Below are 19,838 nucleotides of genomic sequence, written 5' to 3' on the forward strand. Positions count from 1 at the left end.
CTTAGCCTCTTAGCCTAAAGTTAAAATAGGGAACCTTACAATAATATGATGTCCTGTTAATTGTTGTGACTCTAATGCACCAATATAATCTCTGGTACTTTGTAATTACAGGCAATCTGTGATCATCTATCTAGTATAGTTTATCAAAAAAAAGTGTAATATTTCAGAAAATGATTGCATTGAATGCATTTTGTCTCAAGAAAATATTAAAAAACAGAAATTCTGAGATACTTGACACTGGTATTGCTCTTTTGTTTTCTTTTTTTTTTAAAGCAAATTGACCATTTAACCCTCAATAACTTGCCAGAGATTGTTGTAGAAGTGCTCAATACCCTGTATGATCTTCCGAACCAAGATTCTGCAAATGATAGAGAGCTGGTGGAATTTGTAGGGTAAGCAAAGTAAAAAAAAAAGTTTATATCCATGTTTTACTAACAAGACATATTGACCAATAACTTGTCTGCAATAATGCTGTTGGAACATTGTGAATGTTTTCAATTTTACACAACCTTACTGTAATCAAAGTGGATTTTATTTTGCCAAATTAAGAAATATAATTGGACTTTTAACCTTTCAATATCAGTAAGCAGAAATTTTTTCCCAGAAATTTAAAGAAGTAACAAAATTTGTTTAATTGCATTAATTTGTTTATATTTTAAAAGATGGTTGCCTGGCAGTGTGGTGTGAAGGGCCTGTTCCACGCTCTATCTCTAAATAAATAAATACATTTTCTGTGAGAGGAACAGCAATTCAGTTAATTCTACCCTTTATTCTCCTGAATATTTTAAGCCAACAGAAGATGAAATCTATAAATACACTGAATTGTGCAGGATAAGTTACAAGTTTTACTTTTTCCAAATAGCTAAATTATGTCCCATCCAAGAATGGACATAATTTGGTATTTTCTTTGGAAATAGATTAGTTTTTTATTGTGATCCATTGTGCAATGATTTTTTTCGAGAGTTTTCGATTGCTTATTAATAGTTGTATTTTCTGCTTTGAAAATCTATTTCTCTCTACCATTCAGGGCAATGGATCCTGCTCCTAACCCACCTTATTTCCCATCTTATGTTATCAAAGCCACACTGGAGTATATTGGTAGCTGCCACAAAGAGAAGTTCAAATCACTTGTGGCAGTTCTTTGCAAAAATCCTGTAAGTTCAGTGTTATATCTGTTTTTTGTGGTTGCTTTTGTTAACTTGCTAGGAATCCGTGCTTTTTATTTTGCTGATTGGAGAGAAGGGTGGGTGTAATATTCTTCACAGTCATACACCTCTTCGGCTGGTACACAATATAATTCTCACTCAAAAAGGACATTCTTTTAAGTGAGAAGACTTGCTCCTCTTAGCTGAATTTAAAATATCAGATAGGACAATCTGAGATCATTTTATGAATATTTCTGAGAAATGCCAAATTATCATTCAACAAGTTCAATGGAAGAACTTTTTAGATCCCTCATATTTTGTGTCAGTATTTCCCAACCAAACTTAAATTTTAGTTAACTTTCGTAGTGTGCCATGTTGGGTTCATTCTTTACCTCTGTATTAGCTCACTGCAGCTCTGTGCTTTTAAGATGTACAGTGCCTATAAAAAGTATTTCCCCCCCCCCAGAAGTTTTCATGTTTTATTGTCTTACAGCATTAAATCTCAGTGGATTTAATTTGGCTTTTTTGACACTGATCAACAGAAAAGACTATTTCATGTCAAAGTGAAAACAAATTTCTACAAATTGGTCTAAATTTATTACAATTATTAAACCCCAAATAATTGATTGCACAATTACTCACCCCCTTCAAGTCAGTATTTATTAGATGCACCTTTGGCAGCAATTACAGCTTGAGTCTGTGTGGACAGGTCTCTATCAGCTTTGCACATCTGGACACTGCAGGTTTTCCCTGTTCTTTACAAAACTGCTCAATCTCTGTCAGATTGCATGGGGATAATGAGTGAACAGCTCTTTTCTAGTCCAGCCACAAATACTCAATTGGATTGAGGTCTGGACTCTGACTTGGCCACTCCAGGACATTAACTTTGTTGTTTTTAAGCCATTCCTGTGTAGCTTTGGCTTTGTGCTTGGTGTCATTGTCGTGCTAGAAAACAAATCTTCTCCCAAGTTGCAGTTATTTTGCAGACTGCATCAGGTTTTCCTCCAGGATGTCACTGTATTTTGCTGCATCCATTTTACCCTCTACCTTCCAGGGCCTGCTGCAGTGAAGCATCCACACAGCATGATGCAGCCACCACCATGCATCGTGGTCAGGATGGTGTGTTTTTGATAGCGGGCGTTATTTGGATTACTCCAAACATAGCGTTTAGTTTGATGGCCAAAGGCTCAATTTTGGTTTCATCAGACCATAGAACCTTTTTCCAGCTGACTTCAGAGTCTCCCACATGCCTTCTGGCAAACTCTAGTTGAGATTTCATGTGAGTTTTTTTTTCAGCAGTGGCCTTCTCTTTGCCTCTCTCCCATAAAGCTGTGACTAGTGAAGCACCCAGGTGATAATTGATGTATGTCCTATCTCTCCCATCTCAGCCACAGAAGCTTGCAACTCCTCCAGAGTTGTCACAGGTCTCTTGGTGGCCTTCCTCACTAGTTCCCTTCTTGCATGGTCACTCAGTTTTGAGCAAACAGACTACTCTATGCAGATTTACAGCTGCGCCATACTCTTTCCATTTCTTGATGATTGACCTAACTTTACTCCAAGGAATATTCAGTGACTTGGAAATTTTCTTGTATCCATCTTCTGACTTGTGCTTTTCAATAACCTTTTCGTAGAGTTGTTTGGAGTGTTCTTTTGCCTTCATGGTGTGGTTTTTGCCAGGATACTGATTCAACAGCAGTTGGACTTTCCAGATACAGGTGTATTTTTACTACGATCAATTGAAACACCTTGACTGCATGTAGGACGCCAAAAACAGATCTTCAATTAACTAAATTATGTGACTTCTGAAACCAGTTGGTTGCACCAGTTATAATTTGATGTGCATATCAAAGGGGGTAAATAGTTATTAATTTAGATCACTTTATAGAGATCTGTTTTCATTTTGACACGAAAGAGTCTTTTTCTGTTGATCAGTGTCAAAGAGAAGCCAGTGATTCAATGTTGCAAAACAATAAAACATGAAGACTTCTGGGGCGGGGGGGAATACCTTTTATAGGCACTGCATATTGTTTCAAATCTCACCAATTCTTTTTAAGAAGCGATTTTAGACATATGTAACCATCAGGTTTGGTCGGTGGCGTAAGCCTAGGGAAGACGAACTCTGATCCCGCCAAACGTGTGAAATTTGAGGTGCAAAACATCAGTATTTGTGTGGATGGTGCGCGATTTGTTCCCCTGTTACAAATCAGTACCATGAAATAACAGACAGTACACCATATGTAATTAAACGGTTTAGCTTTATAATTCTTAATTTGACTAAAGGGTTAGTCGGCCCCACTCCTTTCTGGGGCCTTCTCTCTCCGTCTCTTGCGGAGCAAAAGATCCACAACACCTCAGTCTCAGGCACACAGCAAGAAAAAAAACACTTCCCTCATTGGACAGCACACATTCCAAAGCACCTGTTATCTCTAACCTTAACACCAAGCACTGCTGCTACAGAAAGGCCATTACATTAGACCTGAAACCTTTCCCAGGGTATTACACTCTTTCCCCCCCCCCCCACCAAATTTAGTCATATCCTCATGATATTGAGATAATTTGCCAACCCATCATGCAAAGCACAAAGTCCAACCCAGGTGTAAAAGGCAGTGACATTGCTCCCCAAGGCGGTAGGGGCCACTCTCTGTTCCCCCAGTGCTACATAGGCCAGCCTATCTGGTGGTCTCCTGATTCTTTGACACCTCCGTACCCCCGCATCTACTCCTTCAGGTTCCGAAACTACAGGGGATACTTTGGGGATACTGCTGGTCTACCTGGCGAGGCTTCCTCCGGACTTTTTACTTGTGCCCTCCTGCAACCTGGACCCTCTCTGGCCCTTGGCTGAGCCCTGCTTCATCCCTTACAGGGTCCTGTGAAACCCAGACTGTCCACAGAACCCCCCCCCCCTGCCAAATTTCACCTGCCTCAGCGTGAGAAGAGTTGGGAATCTCTTCCTCAATCAGTGGGGAGTTAGCAAAAGGCTGCATATACCACACCCTCATCCTCCGAATCATTTTCCCATTCAGGGGCAGGGGCTGGTCTAATCTCTCCCGCTGTTGGTCCTGCAGTTGCCCCACGTCGCCGCTGAGTCCTCTAGGTGTAGGCTCTGGGTCAATCTGCACCTCTTGACAGGCCCATTCCCATCCTCTGGTTTCACCCGGAAAACTGGTACATTTGGCATCTGACTCTCCACTACATAGGGCGTAGCTGCCCAGCAGATAGCCAATTTATGCTTCCCATGTAACTCCAAATTCCTTATCAGGACTCGGTCTCCTAGCATGAGTTGGGAGATCCTAACCTTTTGATCATACCTCCTCTTATTTCCTTGACTCTGCTTGGCAGCTGTGACCTCAGCTAATTCATAAGCCTTTTTCAGCTCTCTTCTCATATGAGACACGTACTTCAGATAAGTCTTCTGTGGTAGGTCTTCCTCGTCAGTCCCAAAACCAAGGTCGATGGGCAACCTCGCCTCGTGCCCAAGCGTCAGATAATATAGCGAGTACCCGGTAGATTCATTTCGGGTACAGTTGTAGCAGTGGACCAGATATGTTGACTCCACTTGTTCTTCTGGCTGATCTCCAACGTTCCGAGCATGTCTAGCAAGATCCAATTAAATCTCTCTGGCTGGGGATCACCCTGTGGGTGATTAGGAGTAGTCCTCAACTCCGAGCATGCTCAGTAACTTGTGTATGAGCCTACTCTCGAAATCCTTTCTCTGATCACTATCTATCTGCCTGGGAAGGCCATAATAAATGAACTTCTCCTGTAACACTTTGGCCACCGTGGATGCCCTCTGATCCTTGGTCGGGAAAGCTGGTGTAGTGGTCCATGATGACTAAGACATTCGCCGTGATGCTGGCATCCGCTCTATTGACAGGAAATCCATACACACCAAGTCAAAGGGCCCCACACTGTGCAAGTGGGACAATGGAGCGGTCCCTGTAGGCAGCGTCTTCCTCCGTATGCATCGAATACACGACTTGCAGTATTCTTCGACCTCCGGCTTCATTCGGGGCCAGTAAAATCAATCTCTGAGCAATTCATACGTCTTCTTAACCCCCAAATGTCCAGATTCATCATGAAGTGACTTCAACACAATCCTGCGATACTTCTCAGGCAGAACCAGCTGGGAATGCTGAGGCTAGTCTGGTGGTGCCCTGACCTGATATAGGATCTGGTTCTTCACCTTCCACCTGGGCCATTCTCTCAGTAACGGAGGCACCACAGCGTGTTTCGCCTTTTCCACTTGGGCCATGTCTCCCTTTTCGACCGCTGACCAAATGGTACCAATGCCCAGGACATCTCACTGAGCAGCTGCCATACCTCAAGATTCAATTTTGCTAACTGGTTTGTCTTCAGAGCAGTCAAGATAAAATAAGCTTGTGGAATGGTACCTTCAGAAGCCATTTGCTTTACCGCTCAGTCCTGCCCCTACCTTCCCTCTGATGGAAAACTGGCACATGGCTTTCATTCCTGGGGCAGGAACGCTCTCCCACTCTTTGTCCTTGTCCAGCCCGTCATGCGCACATCAGGACAAAGCATCAGCATCGATGTTCCTATTTCCCAACCAGTACTTCAGGCTGAAATCATAGACAGACAATGCCGAATTTTGCCGAAGTCAGGATATAAGTTAAGGGATTGTTGCCCATCCTCACCTCAAACTTGGCACCATAGAGGTGGTCACTCAACTTATCCACTACAGCCCATTTCAATGCCAGAAAGTCCAGCTTGTGCGTGGGATAATTTTTTTCAAAGGGCGACAGACTCCGGCTGACAAGCACAACAAGTTTCAACCCAGTGCCCTGATCTATTCACTATTTGGTTCATTCTTAACTGATCCACCTCAGCCACCTGAATGGCCCCCTGTGCCGCAAGCAATTTAGTTGCCTCTCTAGCGGAAAGATGTGGGCAGAAAACTTCTCGCCCTTCTCCTGACACATGTTCAGATACCCCGTCATGCGTTCCATCGGACTTCCTGTCGTGGCAAACACATTCTCCAGTGCCTGCATGTAAGCCACAGCAGTGGCAAGTGGGTACTGTGACTTTACGGCTCTCACAACATCAGCAGCCCGTTTCCTGAAACTCTCAACCAATTTCTGTCTCTTTACCTCAACAGAGCACTGCCATTCATCTAACAACTGAGAGGTCTGCTCTGCCCAAGTCTCATACTCCTCCTCCCCCTTGGGGATGGGTGTTATTCCAGAGAATATTCTTAGCTTACGATAACTAGGACCCTCTGCCTGTGCACTGGCCATTTGTTCGCCAGAGAGGTAAGGGCTAATACTAGCTCAGAACTCTCACTCTTTACTGGGGGACGGGGACTAATCAGACGTTCCAAATCCAACTATTCCTTCCCCTCCCTCCTCAGATACGAGGGAACCCTGTCTTTGAAGTCTTGGCCCCCAGCTATGGGAGACTCGACTTGCTATTCGGTCCGCTCTGCTACATTCTACTCCGCCCAGAAAGTATGGATGGTCCACAGCGCGCCCCCCCGTGGCCCCAGTAGTACCAGGCAGTTCCACTGCCGTTACCTCAGCGCTAGTCTGAACTAAAACAAGGTCTGTGCCCGCCATTTTACCAAACCTTCACCCCACAATCATAACTTTGCCTACAGCTTTAACGGTACTTAAAAGTTGAATTAACAATTCATCCGGAGTACGAATATCTACTCCACTCAACACACACGCATTCGTTACCGGTAGCCCCGTGGATACACACGACCGTTCAACCCTTGGTAGCATCGATACTAGCACAGACTCAAACACACAACCCACTGGTTCAATGCTCAGAGCAATCAAAAAGCATCCAACGAAATCAATCCCGGATGAGTCCCCACGATTGTAACCCTCAGGTTCGGTCAGTGGTGTAAGTCTAGGAAAGGCAGTCTCTGGCCCCACCAAACATGTGAAATTTGAGGTGCAAGACATCAGTGTTTGTGTGGATGCTGCGTGATTTGTTCCCCTGTTACAAATCAGTACCATGAAATAACAGACAGTACACCATATGCAACTAAATGGTTTAGCTTTATAATTCTTAATTTGACTAAAGGGTTAGTAAAGAAAAACAAAAAGAAAAGGGCCCATTTTAATGGAACAGTCTAATGTGCACAAGTTAGTGCTCACGGTTTCCCTTCTGCCGGTCCTCCATCGATCTCCCCAGGCTTCATCGACTCCCAGCCCCACCCCAAGTCCACTCCTTTCTGGGGTCTACAACCTCTCCTTTCTGGTGTCTTCTCTCTCCATCTCTCGCCAAATAAAAGACCCAGAACACCTCAGTCTCAGGCACACAGCAAGAAAAAAAACACTCCCCTCATTGGACGGCCCACATTCCAAAGCACCCTTTATCTCTAACCATAACCCAAACACTGCTGCTACAGAAAGACCATTACATTAACAGTGAAACTTTTCCTAGGGTGTTACACATGTTTGATTTAAAAGCTGTCCAAAATGTCTTTAAACAGGATTCAATACAAAAGATCTTGCTAGCGATTTGTAAGAAGGCAGCAGACAGTACCAGTGCCTATGAAAAACATAGAATTCTGATGATGTATCGTTTGTTTGTAAACATGTTGCTGAAAGAGATTACGGACGGGCTTGGAGGATTGTGGGCATTTGTTCTCCGTGATGTCATCTACAGTCTGATTCACCACATCAATAGTTGGTCAGTTCCTTTTCATGAATTCTTTCTTTCAAGTTTATTTGCTATTAAGGCTTGTTCATCGTACTTCTTGGAGTATATCTTTTACAGTTGTAAATTTAGTTGTTTGCACTCTCTAAGGTTTCTTCTCAAAGAAAGAATTTTTATTTTTTCAAATCTCTTTCATAATTTCAGGAGCTCCCCGATAGCTCTGTACCTTTCCATTGTTTCTTACTTATAATGTTTTCCACACAGTCACTTATACTTATTTATGTTATTTCAATCAATTAGGCTGGTGAATCAAGCGCACTTACAAAATCCCCTTGATCTCCATTAGCTAATTCTGGTGATACGTAGAAAATTATGAAGCAGATGGTATAACAAGTGGTGATTAGTAGGGTTTCTAATGTATGAATTGCCAGTATAATGATTTTGAAGACAAAAATGTTACTTCAACGTTTGTTTTAGATCGTAATTACAGATCATGATTGTAATTTTTTTCTTTGTAGGCCATCACACATGGATGATATATCCACACGCAGTTTTTCCCTATGCTGCGATCTTTTAACTGTCACTTGTAAGACTGCTGTGGAACATTGTGGCGATGCACTTGAAAATCACCTTCATGTCATTGTGGGTACATTAACACCATTGGTGCAGGGACAGCCAGAAATTCGCCAACAGGTGAGCCACTGATGTAAATAATAATTCTGCCTGCTTCTTTCAGTTTTAAACTTTATTGGTTTAATTACAGCAATACCCACAGATTACAGGAGGAACTCAGCAGACCAGGCAACATCTTTGGAAAGCAGTAAACAGTAGACATTTTAGGCTGAGGCTTTTCATCAGGATTGGAAAGAAAGATGAGAAGTCAGAGTAAGAAGCTGGGAGGAGGGGAGGAAGAAGTACAAGGTAAGAGGTGTTAGGTGAAACCGGGAGAGAGGGGGAGGGGTGAAGTAAAGAGCTGCTAAGTCAATTGCTGAAAGAGATACAACCCTGGAGAAGGGGTAAATCTGACAGGAGAGGACAGAAGGCCATGGAAGAAAGGGAAGGGGGAGAAGTAGCAGAGGGAAGTCATGGACAGGTAAGGAGACAAGATGAAAGAGGGGAATGCTGAAGGAGAGGGGTGGCAATTACCAGAAGTTCGAAGAATTGATGTTCATGCCATCAGGTTGGAGGCTACCCTGAAGGAATATGAGGTGTTGCTTCTCCAACCTGAGTGTGGTCTCATCATAGCAGTAGAGAAGGCCATGGACTGACACGTCAAAATGGGAATTGGGAGCAGAATTAAGATAGGTGGCCACTGGGAGATCCTGCTTTTTCTTGCGGACAGAGCGTAGGTGCTTGACGAAGCAGTCTCCCAATCTATGCCAAGATCCAACAGGATCTCACTCACCGAAGCATCTTTCCCTCCTCCCTCTCCCCCACTTTCTGCTTTCTGCAAGGATCACTCCCTACGCAACTGCTTCATCTATGCATTCTTCCCCACTCAACTCCTCCTAGCACTGATCCTTGCAAATGGAACAAGTGCCACACCTGCCCCTACACCTCCTCTCTCACTACCAGTTAGGGCCCCAAACAGTCCCTCCAGATTGGGGTTACCTACTCTTCCCGGAGTGGCCTCCTGTTTGCTACTTTTAGCGTAGAATAAGTCTCCGCTGTATACCAAAAGCACAATCAAGGAAGCCAACACAAAGTCAGTAAGAGTGTCATATGTTGGGTATACATAGAGCTTTAGCGAAAAAGAAAAGGAAAGGAATTTAGACAACGCACACAAAATGCTGGTGGAACGCAGCAGGCCAGGCAGCATCTATAGGAAGAAGTACAGTCGACGTTTCGGGCCAAGACCCTTCCTATAGATGCTGCCTGACCTGCTGAGTTCCACCAGCATTTTGTGTGTGTTGGCTGAAAGAAATGTAGAAGTGGCTCTGGATGAAAGGAAGTCACCCAGTCATGAGACCAAATGAGGCAGGGATAAGAATTTTAGGTCAGTGAGGTCAAGGACTAGAAACCAGTATAGATCATTGTTTCTAAAGTTCAGTTTTGTGTGGCTGTACATTATGTATTATTCCCATTCTGTTCCTCTGAATGTCTTGCGATTCTTCATGGTTATTATTCTCTATTTTAATTTAGGCATTTATTGTATTATATTTGTAACTCTTTCAGGCCCTGACATTATTGAAGTATCTAGTGATTTCCAATCGTGGCAATGAAAACCTGTACCATGCAATTAGGCGTTTGGATCCATTCCCTGATCTTCCTGAATTCGGAGAGCTCCGTCTTATCCAGGAGAAAATCAAGTATAGTAAGAAACAGTTCACGCTGTTAGAGGTAAAAGTATTTTTTAATGTATGCCATGAGGCTTGAATTAAATGTTTTTCATTTCTTCCAAAGAATTGCAAAATATTTTAAGCTTTCACTTGAGCATCAGTGTCACAGTTATTAACCCAAAAATCCTATGTACTTTTATTAGTGGGGAAAGGTTTTATTCTCAAGCAATAGGCATTACTGCAAGACTTCAGCAAGAAGTAATTGAGAAGTTGTCCTTCAGCCTTTTTATCCTGCTCTGCCATTCACTAAACACCTGTTACTCATTTTAACTTTCTTTGTATCTTCTGAAATTCTTAGCATCCATAAATCTATCAACATAGTCAATGGTTAGGCAGCCATGCTTCTGCAGTAGTTTATTGCCACACAAAAACTAAATTTCCTTGAGTCCAATCTTCTTTTTTTGATTCCTAGTAGAATTATCACCTAGTGGACTTCTACTTACTTTTTAATGGATAAAAAGTTGCTTAGAAGATGACATCAATTAAAGAGCAAAAAAAGAATCAAAAGCTGCAAAGAAACAGAAATATGAATGTTACTACAAAGAATTGTCACAAACAATAAATTACTAATTTGCCAATTAATTTTCTTCTGTGGCATATGTTACGTACCCCGTAACCGGATTGTCAAACCAGCAGAAATGGAACACTCATTGGAGTCTGTGATTACTAGGAACTAGTAAAGTTTTATTAAAGAAATAAGTAATACAGTACACTAACGGCAAGGATATAAATGTAACAGGTTAGCAATGATAGTATACACATATACACAGAAATAGGGTAATAGGAATCAACCAAACTCTATCGCAGTCTAGGGGTAAAATGATCAGTCTTAAGGTGAAGCAGAGTTCAGTTCAATCTAGTGCAGTTCGAAGTAATCGCTGTTGTTGTACCGTTGGAGAGTGAGAGATACAGTTGGTTTCAGGAAAACCTTTCAATGCCTTCTGATCCCGCTGTGGTCACCGACTGTGGCCCCTCTGTTCTGGATGTGATCATTCTTCCGTGGTGAACCCGGCACCCAGGCAAGGGCGGACACACACCAGGTTCCCATCGATTGTACCTTTACACCCTGTGAGCCTCTGACCGATTCCCGTGAATCGATCCTCCAAACTCCCACCAACTTGTGGGGCACAATGCTCTTTCCAGGGTCCTGTGGCATGTGTCTTGTGCCTTAGCAAATACACTATTTTTACCCCCCTGATGGGGTATCACCTGTCCATCAAACTTCAAATAGTTAAGGTTCAAAGCAAACTGTCTGTGGCAGACGCCAACATCTGAATTATGTGTTTCTTTCTCGTCAATCTCTCGCTTCTCTCTTATTAGCATTTTGAATGGTTCTCCATTGTCTCTCGTTATCTCTCTCATTAACATCATCCGTTCTGCAGCTGTGCTTGGCTTCACACATGACACCCCCATCCTTAAAAGAATTTTTACCGGCGGTAAAAATTACGGGCATGAATGCTCATTATAAAATACACGCTAATATACAGGTAATCATCAGCTATTCGGCTAATAGAGAGAACTTTAAGTTTTAACACCTGGACAGATAATCAGCAATCACATTGTCGGTTCCTTTTATATGTTTTATCTTTATATCACATTCCTGTAATACCAGGCTCCAACTTAACAAGTGTTTGTTTTTATCCTTCATTGTGGTCAAAAACACTAATGGATTGTGATCAGTAAACTATCAGTGGTTTCTGTGCTGGACAAATATAAACCTCAAAATGTTGTAATGCCAGAATGATTGCCAGTAATTCCTTCTCCACGGTGGAATAATTTCTCTGATGGACATTAAACTGCTTAGAAAAATAAGCCACCTGGTGTTCAATTCCCTTCTCGTCTGTCTGCAACAGCACCCCGCCCCCCCCCCGCCACTTTGTTGCTGGCATCTGTTGCTAGGGAGAAGGGTTTTGAAAAGTCAGGCGCATTCAATACAGGGTGGTGACACAGAATCGCCTTCAGACTCTCGAAGGCTTGTTGACAAAGGTCGTTCCACACAAACTTATCATTCTTCGGCAAGAGCTTAGTAAGAGGGAGGGTAATATCCGCAAAGTTTTTGCAAAACTTCTGATAGTACCCCACCATCCCCAAAAACCTTCTCAGGGCCCTCTTGTCCGTCGGGATGGGAACTTCAGAGATAGCCTGCACCTTAGCCTGCATCGGTGCCAACTGCCCCTGTCCTATCATATACCCCAGATATGTGACCTTAGCGTGGCCGAACTCACTTTTCGCGAGGTTCACTGTCAGGTTGGCTTCAGACAGCCGTTTAAACAGTTCCTCTACTGCCACAATGTGCTCTTTCCACGTGTCACTCCAGACCACCAAATCATCAATATACGCTGCTGCGTTCTTTAACCCTTTTATCACTGAATTAATCATCCTTTGCAAGGTACCTGGGGCGTTCTTCATGCCATTATATATATACTCGTATAACCCAGATGGAGTGACAAATGCTGAGATTTCTCTAGCCCTTTCAGTAAATCGATCTTTGTGATATACTTAGCCCTCCCCACTTTATTGATGTAATCGTCTACCCAGGGATGGGGTAAGCATCAGTTTTTGTGATGGCATTCACCCCTTTCTGTAATCTGTACAGAATCATATGCTCCCATCGGGTTTCAGGACAACCACACAGGGAGAGGCCCATTCCAATTTGGATGGCCTAATAATACCTGTGGCTAGCATGTGTTCAATTTCTTTCTCCACTAGCTTGCCCTTCTCCAAGTTCATCCTATAGGGGTTTTGCTTAATAGGCTGATCTGATGTAACAATAACATCATGTACCGTCCCCTTGCATCGCCTCGAGACATCCAGACATACATCTGCATGCCGGTTAATTAGCTTTATCAGTGGCTCGCTCTGCTCAGGGGTTAAGTGAAAGACCTTATCAGCAAAGTTGGCCAAAACAATAGAGTTCTCCAATCTGGTCGGCACCATATTTATCTTTTCAAGATGGGTTTTCCACTTATCATTTGGCACCCCAGCCTCATTTATTTTTGTGATAACACCGACTAGATCTGCTTTCTTATCGTGGTAAGCTTTTAACATATTAATATGCACTAATTGTGTCAGCTTACGTCTGAGTGGCGTTTCAATAACATAATTCAAAGAGTCTATCTTTTTAATCACTTTGTACGGACCGTGGAATCTTGCCTGGAGGGGGTTGGTTACCACTGGAAACAGAACTAAGACCCTATCACCCACTTGAAACACTTGTTCGCGGGCTCGTGTATCATACCACTGTTTCATTTTTGTTTGGGAGCTTCGTAGATTTTCTTTGACAAGGTCACAGATTCTTTTAAGCCTCTCAGGAAATTTTAAAACGTAATCAATCACATTGACTTGTACTGTTGGGCTGGACCATTGCTCTTTCAGTAAGGTCAGAGGTCCTCTGGGCCTCTGACCGAAGACGAGCTCGAATGGGCTGAACCCCAATGACTCCTGAGCTGTGTCCCTTACAGCAAATAACAAGAGAGGCAAGGCATCATCCCAGTCTCTAGCGTTCTCTTGACAATAAGTTTTAATCATGATCTTTAACGTTGCGTGGAACCTTTCCAATACCCCTTGAGACTCCGGGTGGTACGTGGAGGCCAAAATCTGCTTCGCTCCCATCTCATCCAACATTCGTCGGAATGTGTGAGATGTGAAGACACTCCCCTGATCTGACTGAATTTCCCTTGGCAACCCCACCATAGTGAAAAATTTCACAAGCGCCTTTACCACTGCGGGAGCCTTGACGCTTGCCAGGGGCACAGCCTCCGGAAACCTGGTGGTGGCGCACATCATAGTCATCACATACTCTTGCCCACTCACAGTTCTGGGCAGGGAACCGACGAAGTCCACAATTATTTGGGAAAAGGGTTCCCTGAAAGCGGGTATCGGTCGAAGGGGCGTTTTAGGTAGGACCTGGTTCGGCTTGCCTACCACCGGACAGGTGTGACACCGTCTACAATACTCAATAATATCCTTCCTCATGTCCAGCCAGTAAAACTCTTTCATAATTCTATCGACTGTTTTCCTCACCCCAAAATGTCCACTGAGGGGTATCTTGTGGGCCAGGTTAAAGATCTCGTCCCTATAAATTTTCGGCACTACCACCTGGTGTACTACCCCCCACTCCTCATCTGTGGGCACGGTACTTGGTCTCCACTTCCTCATTAGTACTCCCTCCTTCACATAATAGCCCACTGGTTCCCTTTTTATTTCTGCTTCAGAGAGAGCTGTCTCCGTCAAAATCATCAGCTCCTCGTTTCGTTCCTGTGCCTGTATAAATTCCTTCCTCGCTAATGATAAATCTACCTCAACTCCCTCACTTCCTTACGCTCCACTATGCTCCTTCTTCTCACTTTCTAACCCCTCCTGGTACAAGGCTGGTAAAAGCGTCTCAGCTAAATCCACATTCGCTTCAGCAGCCTTTCTCGACATGCGTCGAGTTACTGCGCAAATGGGATAAACCTGTGAATCCATGGGCGGGTCCTCAGTCCTGGCAGGCTTGCTCGTCAGCTTTACTGCTGGGTACACATCTCCACCTGCAAGGTCGTTACCGAGTAAGACCACCACGCCTTCCATCGGTAATTTGGGCCTCACCCCCTATCGTGACCGGTCCGGAGACCAAGTCACTTTTCAGGTATATCTGGTGCAAAGGTACTGCTTCGGTCCCTTTCCCAATGCCTTTTATCACACTGACCTCCCCAATCTCGATCTCTGCACTAAATTCTAACACCCTCCTTAAGATCAATGATTGACAAGCCCCAGTGTCTCTCCAGATCCGTACTGGAACTCGGGTTGACCCCTCCTTCACCGAGACCAATCCGGCCGAAGTAAACTTCTTGCACCCTTCCTGAACTCTATCAAACCTCTTCTCCCCTAGCGGTTTGTTTGCTGGCTCAATACAGCCAGTCGGAGTCGTCGTTTTTCCTTTCCCCGTCTCCTTCTTTGGGGCAAAACACCTGGACGCAATGTGACCGGCTTTCCCACAATTATAGCATACGAAACCAGGAGACTTCCTACCAAACTGCTTCCCGTCTTTCTTATCCTTCTCACTAGTCCCCGACTTACTTTCTGGCTTTACCGGCAGACTTTCTCCACCCTCTCTACTACCCTTCTGGTAGCTCTTACTCGGGGTAAACTTTGCTTTGTGTGTTAACGTGTACTCATCCGCTAACTTAGCAGTTGCGGCTAAGGTTTCTGCCTCTTTCTCATCTAGATAGGGCCTCATAACTTCAGGGACACAACCTTTAAATTGCTCAATCAGTATTAGCTGTAGCAGTTTGTCATAATCCCCAGTGACCCCTTTCGAGGCGCACCAACGCTCACAATACATCTGCATCTCACGGGCAAACTCTAAATACATGCGGCCCCACTGCTTCCTCACATTCCAGAACCTTTGCCGGTATGCCTCCAGGACCAACTCATAAATCCTGAGTATAGCCTCTTTCACCACATCATGCCTCTGGGCATCTTCTGCTGACAACGCTGAGTAAGCTTGCTGAGCCTTCCCCTTAAGCACGCTCTGGAGTAGAACAGCCCACTTATCCCTCGGCCAGTCCTGACTTGCAGTGACTTTTTCGAAATGTAGAAAGTACCAATCAACATCGACCTCCTCAAATGGGGGAACCAACCTAACCTCCTGGGCCGGCCTGAACCCTCCACCTTGGTCCGGCATTTGGCCCCTCTCAAGCGCTATCCTTAACTTCTCCAGCTCAAACTCCCTTTCCTTCTGCTTCTCTCTCTCTTCCCGTTCTAGCTGCTTTTCTCTCTCTTCCCATTATAGCTGCTTTTCTCTCTCTTCCCGTTCTAGCTGCTTCTCTCTCTCTTCTCGTTCTAACTGCTTCACTTGGAACTCATGCTCGAGCCTTAATTTTTCTATCTGCAGCTGCACCGCCTCCCCACCAGGTTTGCTCATAGACACCACCTCCAGCACCCCGTGGGGAAACACATCTTTAGATACATAATGCTCAACAATGGCTCTGTGCATCTCCGCTCTCCTCATTGTCTCCTTCCCCTTAAAAAGATTCAACCTTTTTGCAACAGTCGCCAATTCTGATTTCTTGGCATCCCCTAATGCCTCCAAGGTTGGCATCTTTAGAAATTCCTCAATCTCCATTTCTGCTGTTTGCCCTTTTTTTTGGGGGAACTTAACCCGATCAATTTAACCAGTCCCAATTTTGGTGTTCAAAATCCCGTGACGAGATCCCCACTTATGTTACATACCCCGTAACTGGGTTGTCAAACCAGCAGAAATGGAACACTCGTTGGAGTCTGTGATTACTAGGAACTAATAAAGTTTTATTAAAGAAATAAGTAATACAGTACACTAACCGCAAGGATATAAATGTAACAGGTTAGCAATGATAGTATACACATATACACAGAAATAGGGTAATAGGAATCAACCAAACTATCACAGTCTAGGGGTAAAATGATCAGTCTTAAGGTGAAGCAGTTCAGTCTAGTGCAGTTCGAAGTAATTGCTGTTGTTGTACCGTTGGGAGAGTGAGAGATACAGTTGGTTTCAGGCAAACCTTTCGATGCCTTCTGATCCCGCTGTGGTCACCGACTATGACCCCTCCGTTCCGGATGTAGTCGTTCTTCCGTGGTGAACCCGGCACCCAGGCAAGGACAGACACACACCAGGTTCCCACCGATCGTACCTTTAAACCCTGTGAGCCTCTGACCGATTCCTGCGAATCGGTCCTCCAAACTCCCACCAACTTGTGGGGCACAATGCTCTTTCCAGGGTCTCGTGGCGTGTGTCTTGTGCCTTAGCAAACCCGCTATTTTTATCCCCCTGATTGGGTATCACCTGTCCATCAAACTTCACATAGCTCAGGTTCAAAGCAAACTGTCTGTGGCAGACGCCAACATCTGAATTATGTGTCTCTTTCTCGTTAATCTCTCTCTTCTCATTACCATTTTGAATGGTTCTCCATTGTCTCTCGTTATCTCTTTCATTAGCATCATCCGTTCTGTAGCTCTGCTTGGCTTCACACATGACACATACAAGTGTTTGAAGGAGGAATATTGATCAGGACTCTGCTAAGCCTGTTTTTATTTAAATAATGTGAGGGGATCTTTTAGTGTCCACCTTGATGTATTGCAGAAGGTGTATAAAACATATCTAATCAGAAATACTTGACCTCTGATAATTTAAGATTGAAATTTCAGACCACATTATGTGCTCCAATCCACTGAGCTGCAGCATCAATAAACTGACGCAAAAGGCTAATAAAAATAGACAAGATGCAAATGAGACATACCAGCAACAATGGTTTCATTCCATGGGTAAGAGAGTGAGGTGGAAGTTAATGTGAAAAGAGCAATTTGGTATTTATGTTTGTCTTTACAATACTGTTTTTGCATTTCAGGAAATCAATCATTTCCTTTCTGTCAACACCTGTGATTCCTTACCCCTAACCAGGCTTGTGGGATTAAATGATCTAAAAAAACAACTAGAACTTCACAAAGAGGATTCTAAAACTCTGCTGAAAGAGTGTCAAGGTAGTTTGATAGTATGTTAATAAATTAAAATCATGGCAGTAATATATGGAAATATAATTTCATTAGAGCACAATTGTATATTAATTTGGGCTGTAAAATTGAGCTTTATTGTACTAATTGTTCCAGTATCAACAATTCAGCTTGGATGCAGCACTGTTATAGACTGAAGTACACTCAATAGCTACAAAGACCGCTGTCAGCAGGACAGACAAGCAATCAATGTGCAAAAGACAACAAACTGCAAATACAAAAAGAAGAAAAAAGGAAATAATAAATAAATAGGCAATAAATATCGAGAACATGAGATGAAGAGTCTTTGAAAGTGAGTCCAGAGGTTGTGGGAACAGTTTAGTGATGGGGAGAGTGAAGTTATCCCTTCTGGTTCAAGAGCCTGATGACTGAGGGGTAGAGACTGTTCCTGAACCTGGTGATGTGGGTTCTGAGGCTCCTGTACCACCTTCTTGATGGTAGCAGCAAAAAGAGAACATGGCCTGGATGGTGGGGGTACTTGATGATGGATGCTACTTTCCTGTGACTGCGCTCGTTGTAGATGTGCTGAATGGTGAGGAAGTCTCTGTCGCCTCTCATTAACAAGGTGTTTTCACCTAAAATTGCCACTCACTTGATGTTTTTTTGTTTTTCTCACCTCTCTAAACTGTAGAGATTGGTGTGCGTGAAAATCCGAGGAGATCAGCAGTTACTGAAACCATCCTGTCTGGCATCAACAATCATTCCAGGGTCAAAGTCACTTAGATCACATTTCCTCCCCATTTTGATGTTTGGTCTGAACAAACATCCAAATAATCACAATGTCAGGTTTGCTGATGACACCGCAGTGGTGGGCTTCATCTCCAACAACGATGAGACGGCCTACAGAGAGGAGGTAGAAGAACTCGAATCCTGGTGAAGGCAAATAACCTCTTCCTTAATGTCAACAAGGCAAAGGAGATGGTTATCGACCTCAGCAGAACTCGCACCCCTCTTTACATTGGAAACTGAGAGCAGTTTTAAGCACATGAGGGTATACCTCTCGCACAACCTCTCATGGTCCCAGAACACATCCTACAAAATTAAGAAAGCTCACAAACACCTCTACTTTTTGAGGAGGCTGAGTCAATACCTACAACCTTGTACAGATGTGTAACAAAGAGCATCTTAGCATGGTGCATCACAGGACGGTACAGAAGCTGCCTTGAGGCGGACAGGAAGGCTCTAAAATGGGTAGTCAAAAACTGTCCAAAACATCACCAGTACCAGCCTTTGTACCAGCAAGGATATGTATACATAAAGGTGGTGGAAAAAGGTCAGTAACATCATGAAGGATCCCACCCACCCTTCATATCGACTAAATGTCCCATTCCCATCTATGCCAAGACCACCAGACTCCAAACAGTTACTTTCCCCAAGCAGTAAAGCTGATCAACACCTACACCCACTAACCCACCCCTCCACACCCCCCAGCCCTACTACTTTATCATTTTCTGACAGAGTCACCTTCTACCTAGCATCACTTTGTGTATATCAGCTATCTTATCTGTTTAAATTTATTGTTTTTCCTTACTGTGTTCTTTTCTTTTTTTGCTGCATTTATCTGAAGTTACAATTATTTCTTTCTCATTTACACTTGTGTACTGGAAATTACATCAAACAATCTTGAACAACCTAGATCAGTGGTTCCCAAATCTTTTTGAGTTACCACCCTCTTGGCTCCCAGAACACGTCCCCAGCAATGCAGTGGGGGGAAAAATACGTACTGCAGATTCAAAGCAATGACAAACAATTGCAAAATGTATTCAAATCTATTCAAAGCTACAAATAATTTTTATTTAATTACGATAAAAACAATTTTTAGCAACAATTTTAGAGCATACATTAGTAGTCCAACTATTCACTACTTCATTGCTTTTTTACCTTTCAATGAACTGGATAGGCTTAGTGCTGAATGTCATCCAGAAAGAGTCTCAGATCCCCACTCAGTAATTTGCAGTCTGTTTGGTTGCTTTGAAAAATGTTGGGCAACTGTACTGAAACTGTGCTCAGCTAAATATGATGTTAGAAAGGCAATAAAAAACATCTTGACCTTTTTCCACAGTGCCAGATAGCGTTCAGAGATTTCTTTCTGCAACATAATCATATGATTATTTGAACTTTAGCTTGAGCCTGAAGTCATTTTGTAGTGGGATTAGTGTTTCCTCATTACAAGTGTTCAGGAATGGATTTATTACCCAAT

At 43.4% G+C, this 19,838-nt stretch overlaps 1 protein-coding gene across 5 annotated transcripts in view; it reads left to right on the plus strand.

The window, feature by feature from the left end:
- Nucleotides 1-19,838, plus strand: part of atm (ATM serine/threonine kinase) — a 191,765-nt gene that overhangs the window by 88,539 nt on the left and 83,388 nt on the right. For all 5 annotated transcript variants that reach the window (XR_010018715.1, XR_010018716.1, XM_063054130.1 and 2 more), the window contains 6 exons: nt 274-392; nt 1,028-1,154; nt 7,603-7,802; nt 8,288-8,462; nt 9,945-10,109; nt 17,476-17,608. Coding sequence is in view for 3 of the 5 variants with exons in the window: in XM_063054130.1 (XP_062910200.1) it covers nt 274-392; nt 1,028-1,154; nt 7,603-7,802; nt 8,288-8,462; nt 9,945-10,109; nt 17,476-17,608 (919 nt within the window). In the remaining 2 variants the exon portion in view is untranslated. The remainder of the gene's footprint in view (nt 1-273; nt 393-1,027; nt 1,155-7,602; nt 7,803-8,287; nt 8,463-9,944; nt 10,110-17,475; nt 17,609-19,838) is intronic.

The sequence above is a fragment of the Mobula hypostoma genome, chromosome 7, assembly GCF_963921235.1.
Source record: "Mobula hypostoma chromosome 7, sMobHyp1.1, whole genome shotgun sequence".
In the NCBI taxonomy this organism is placed as follows: domain Eukaryota; kingdom Metazoa; phylum Chordata; class Chondrichthyes; order Myliobatiformes; family Myliobatidae; genus Mobula; species Mobula hypostoma.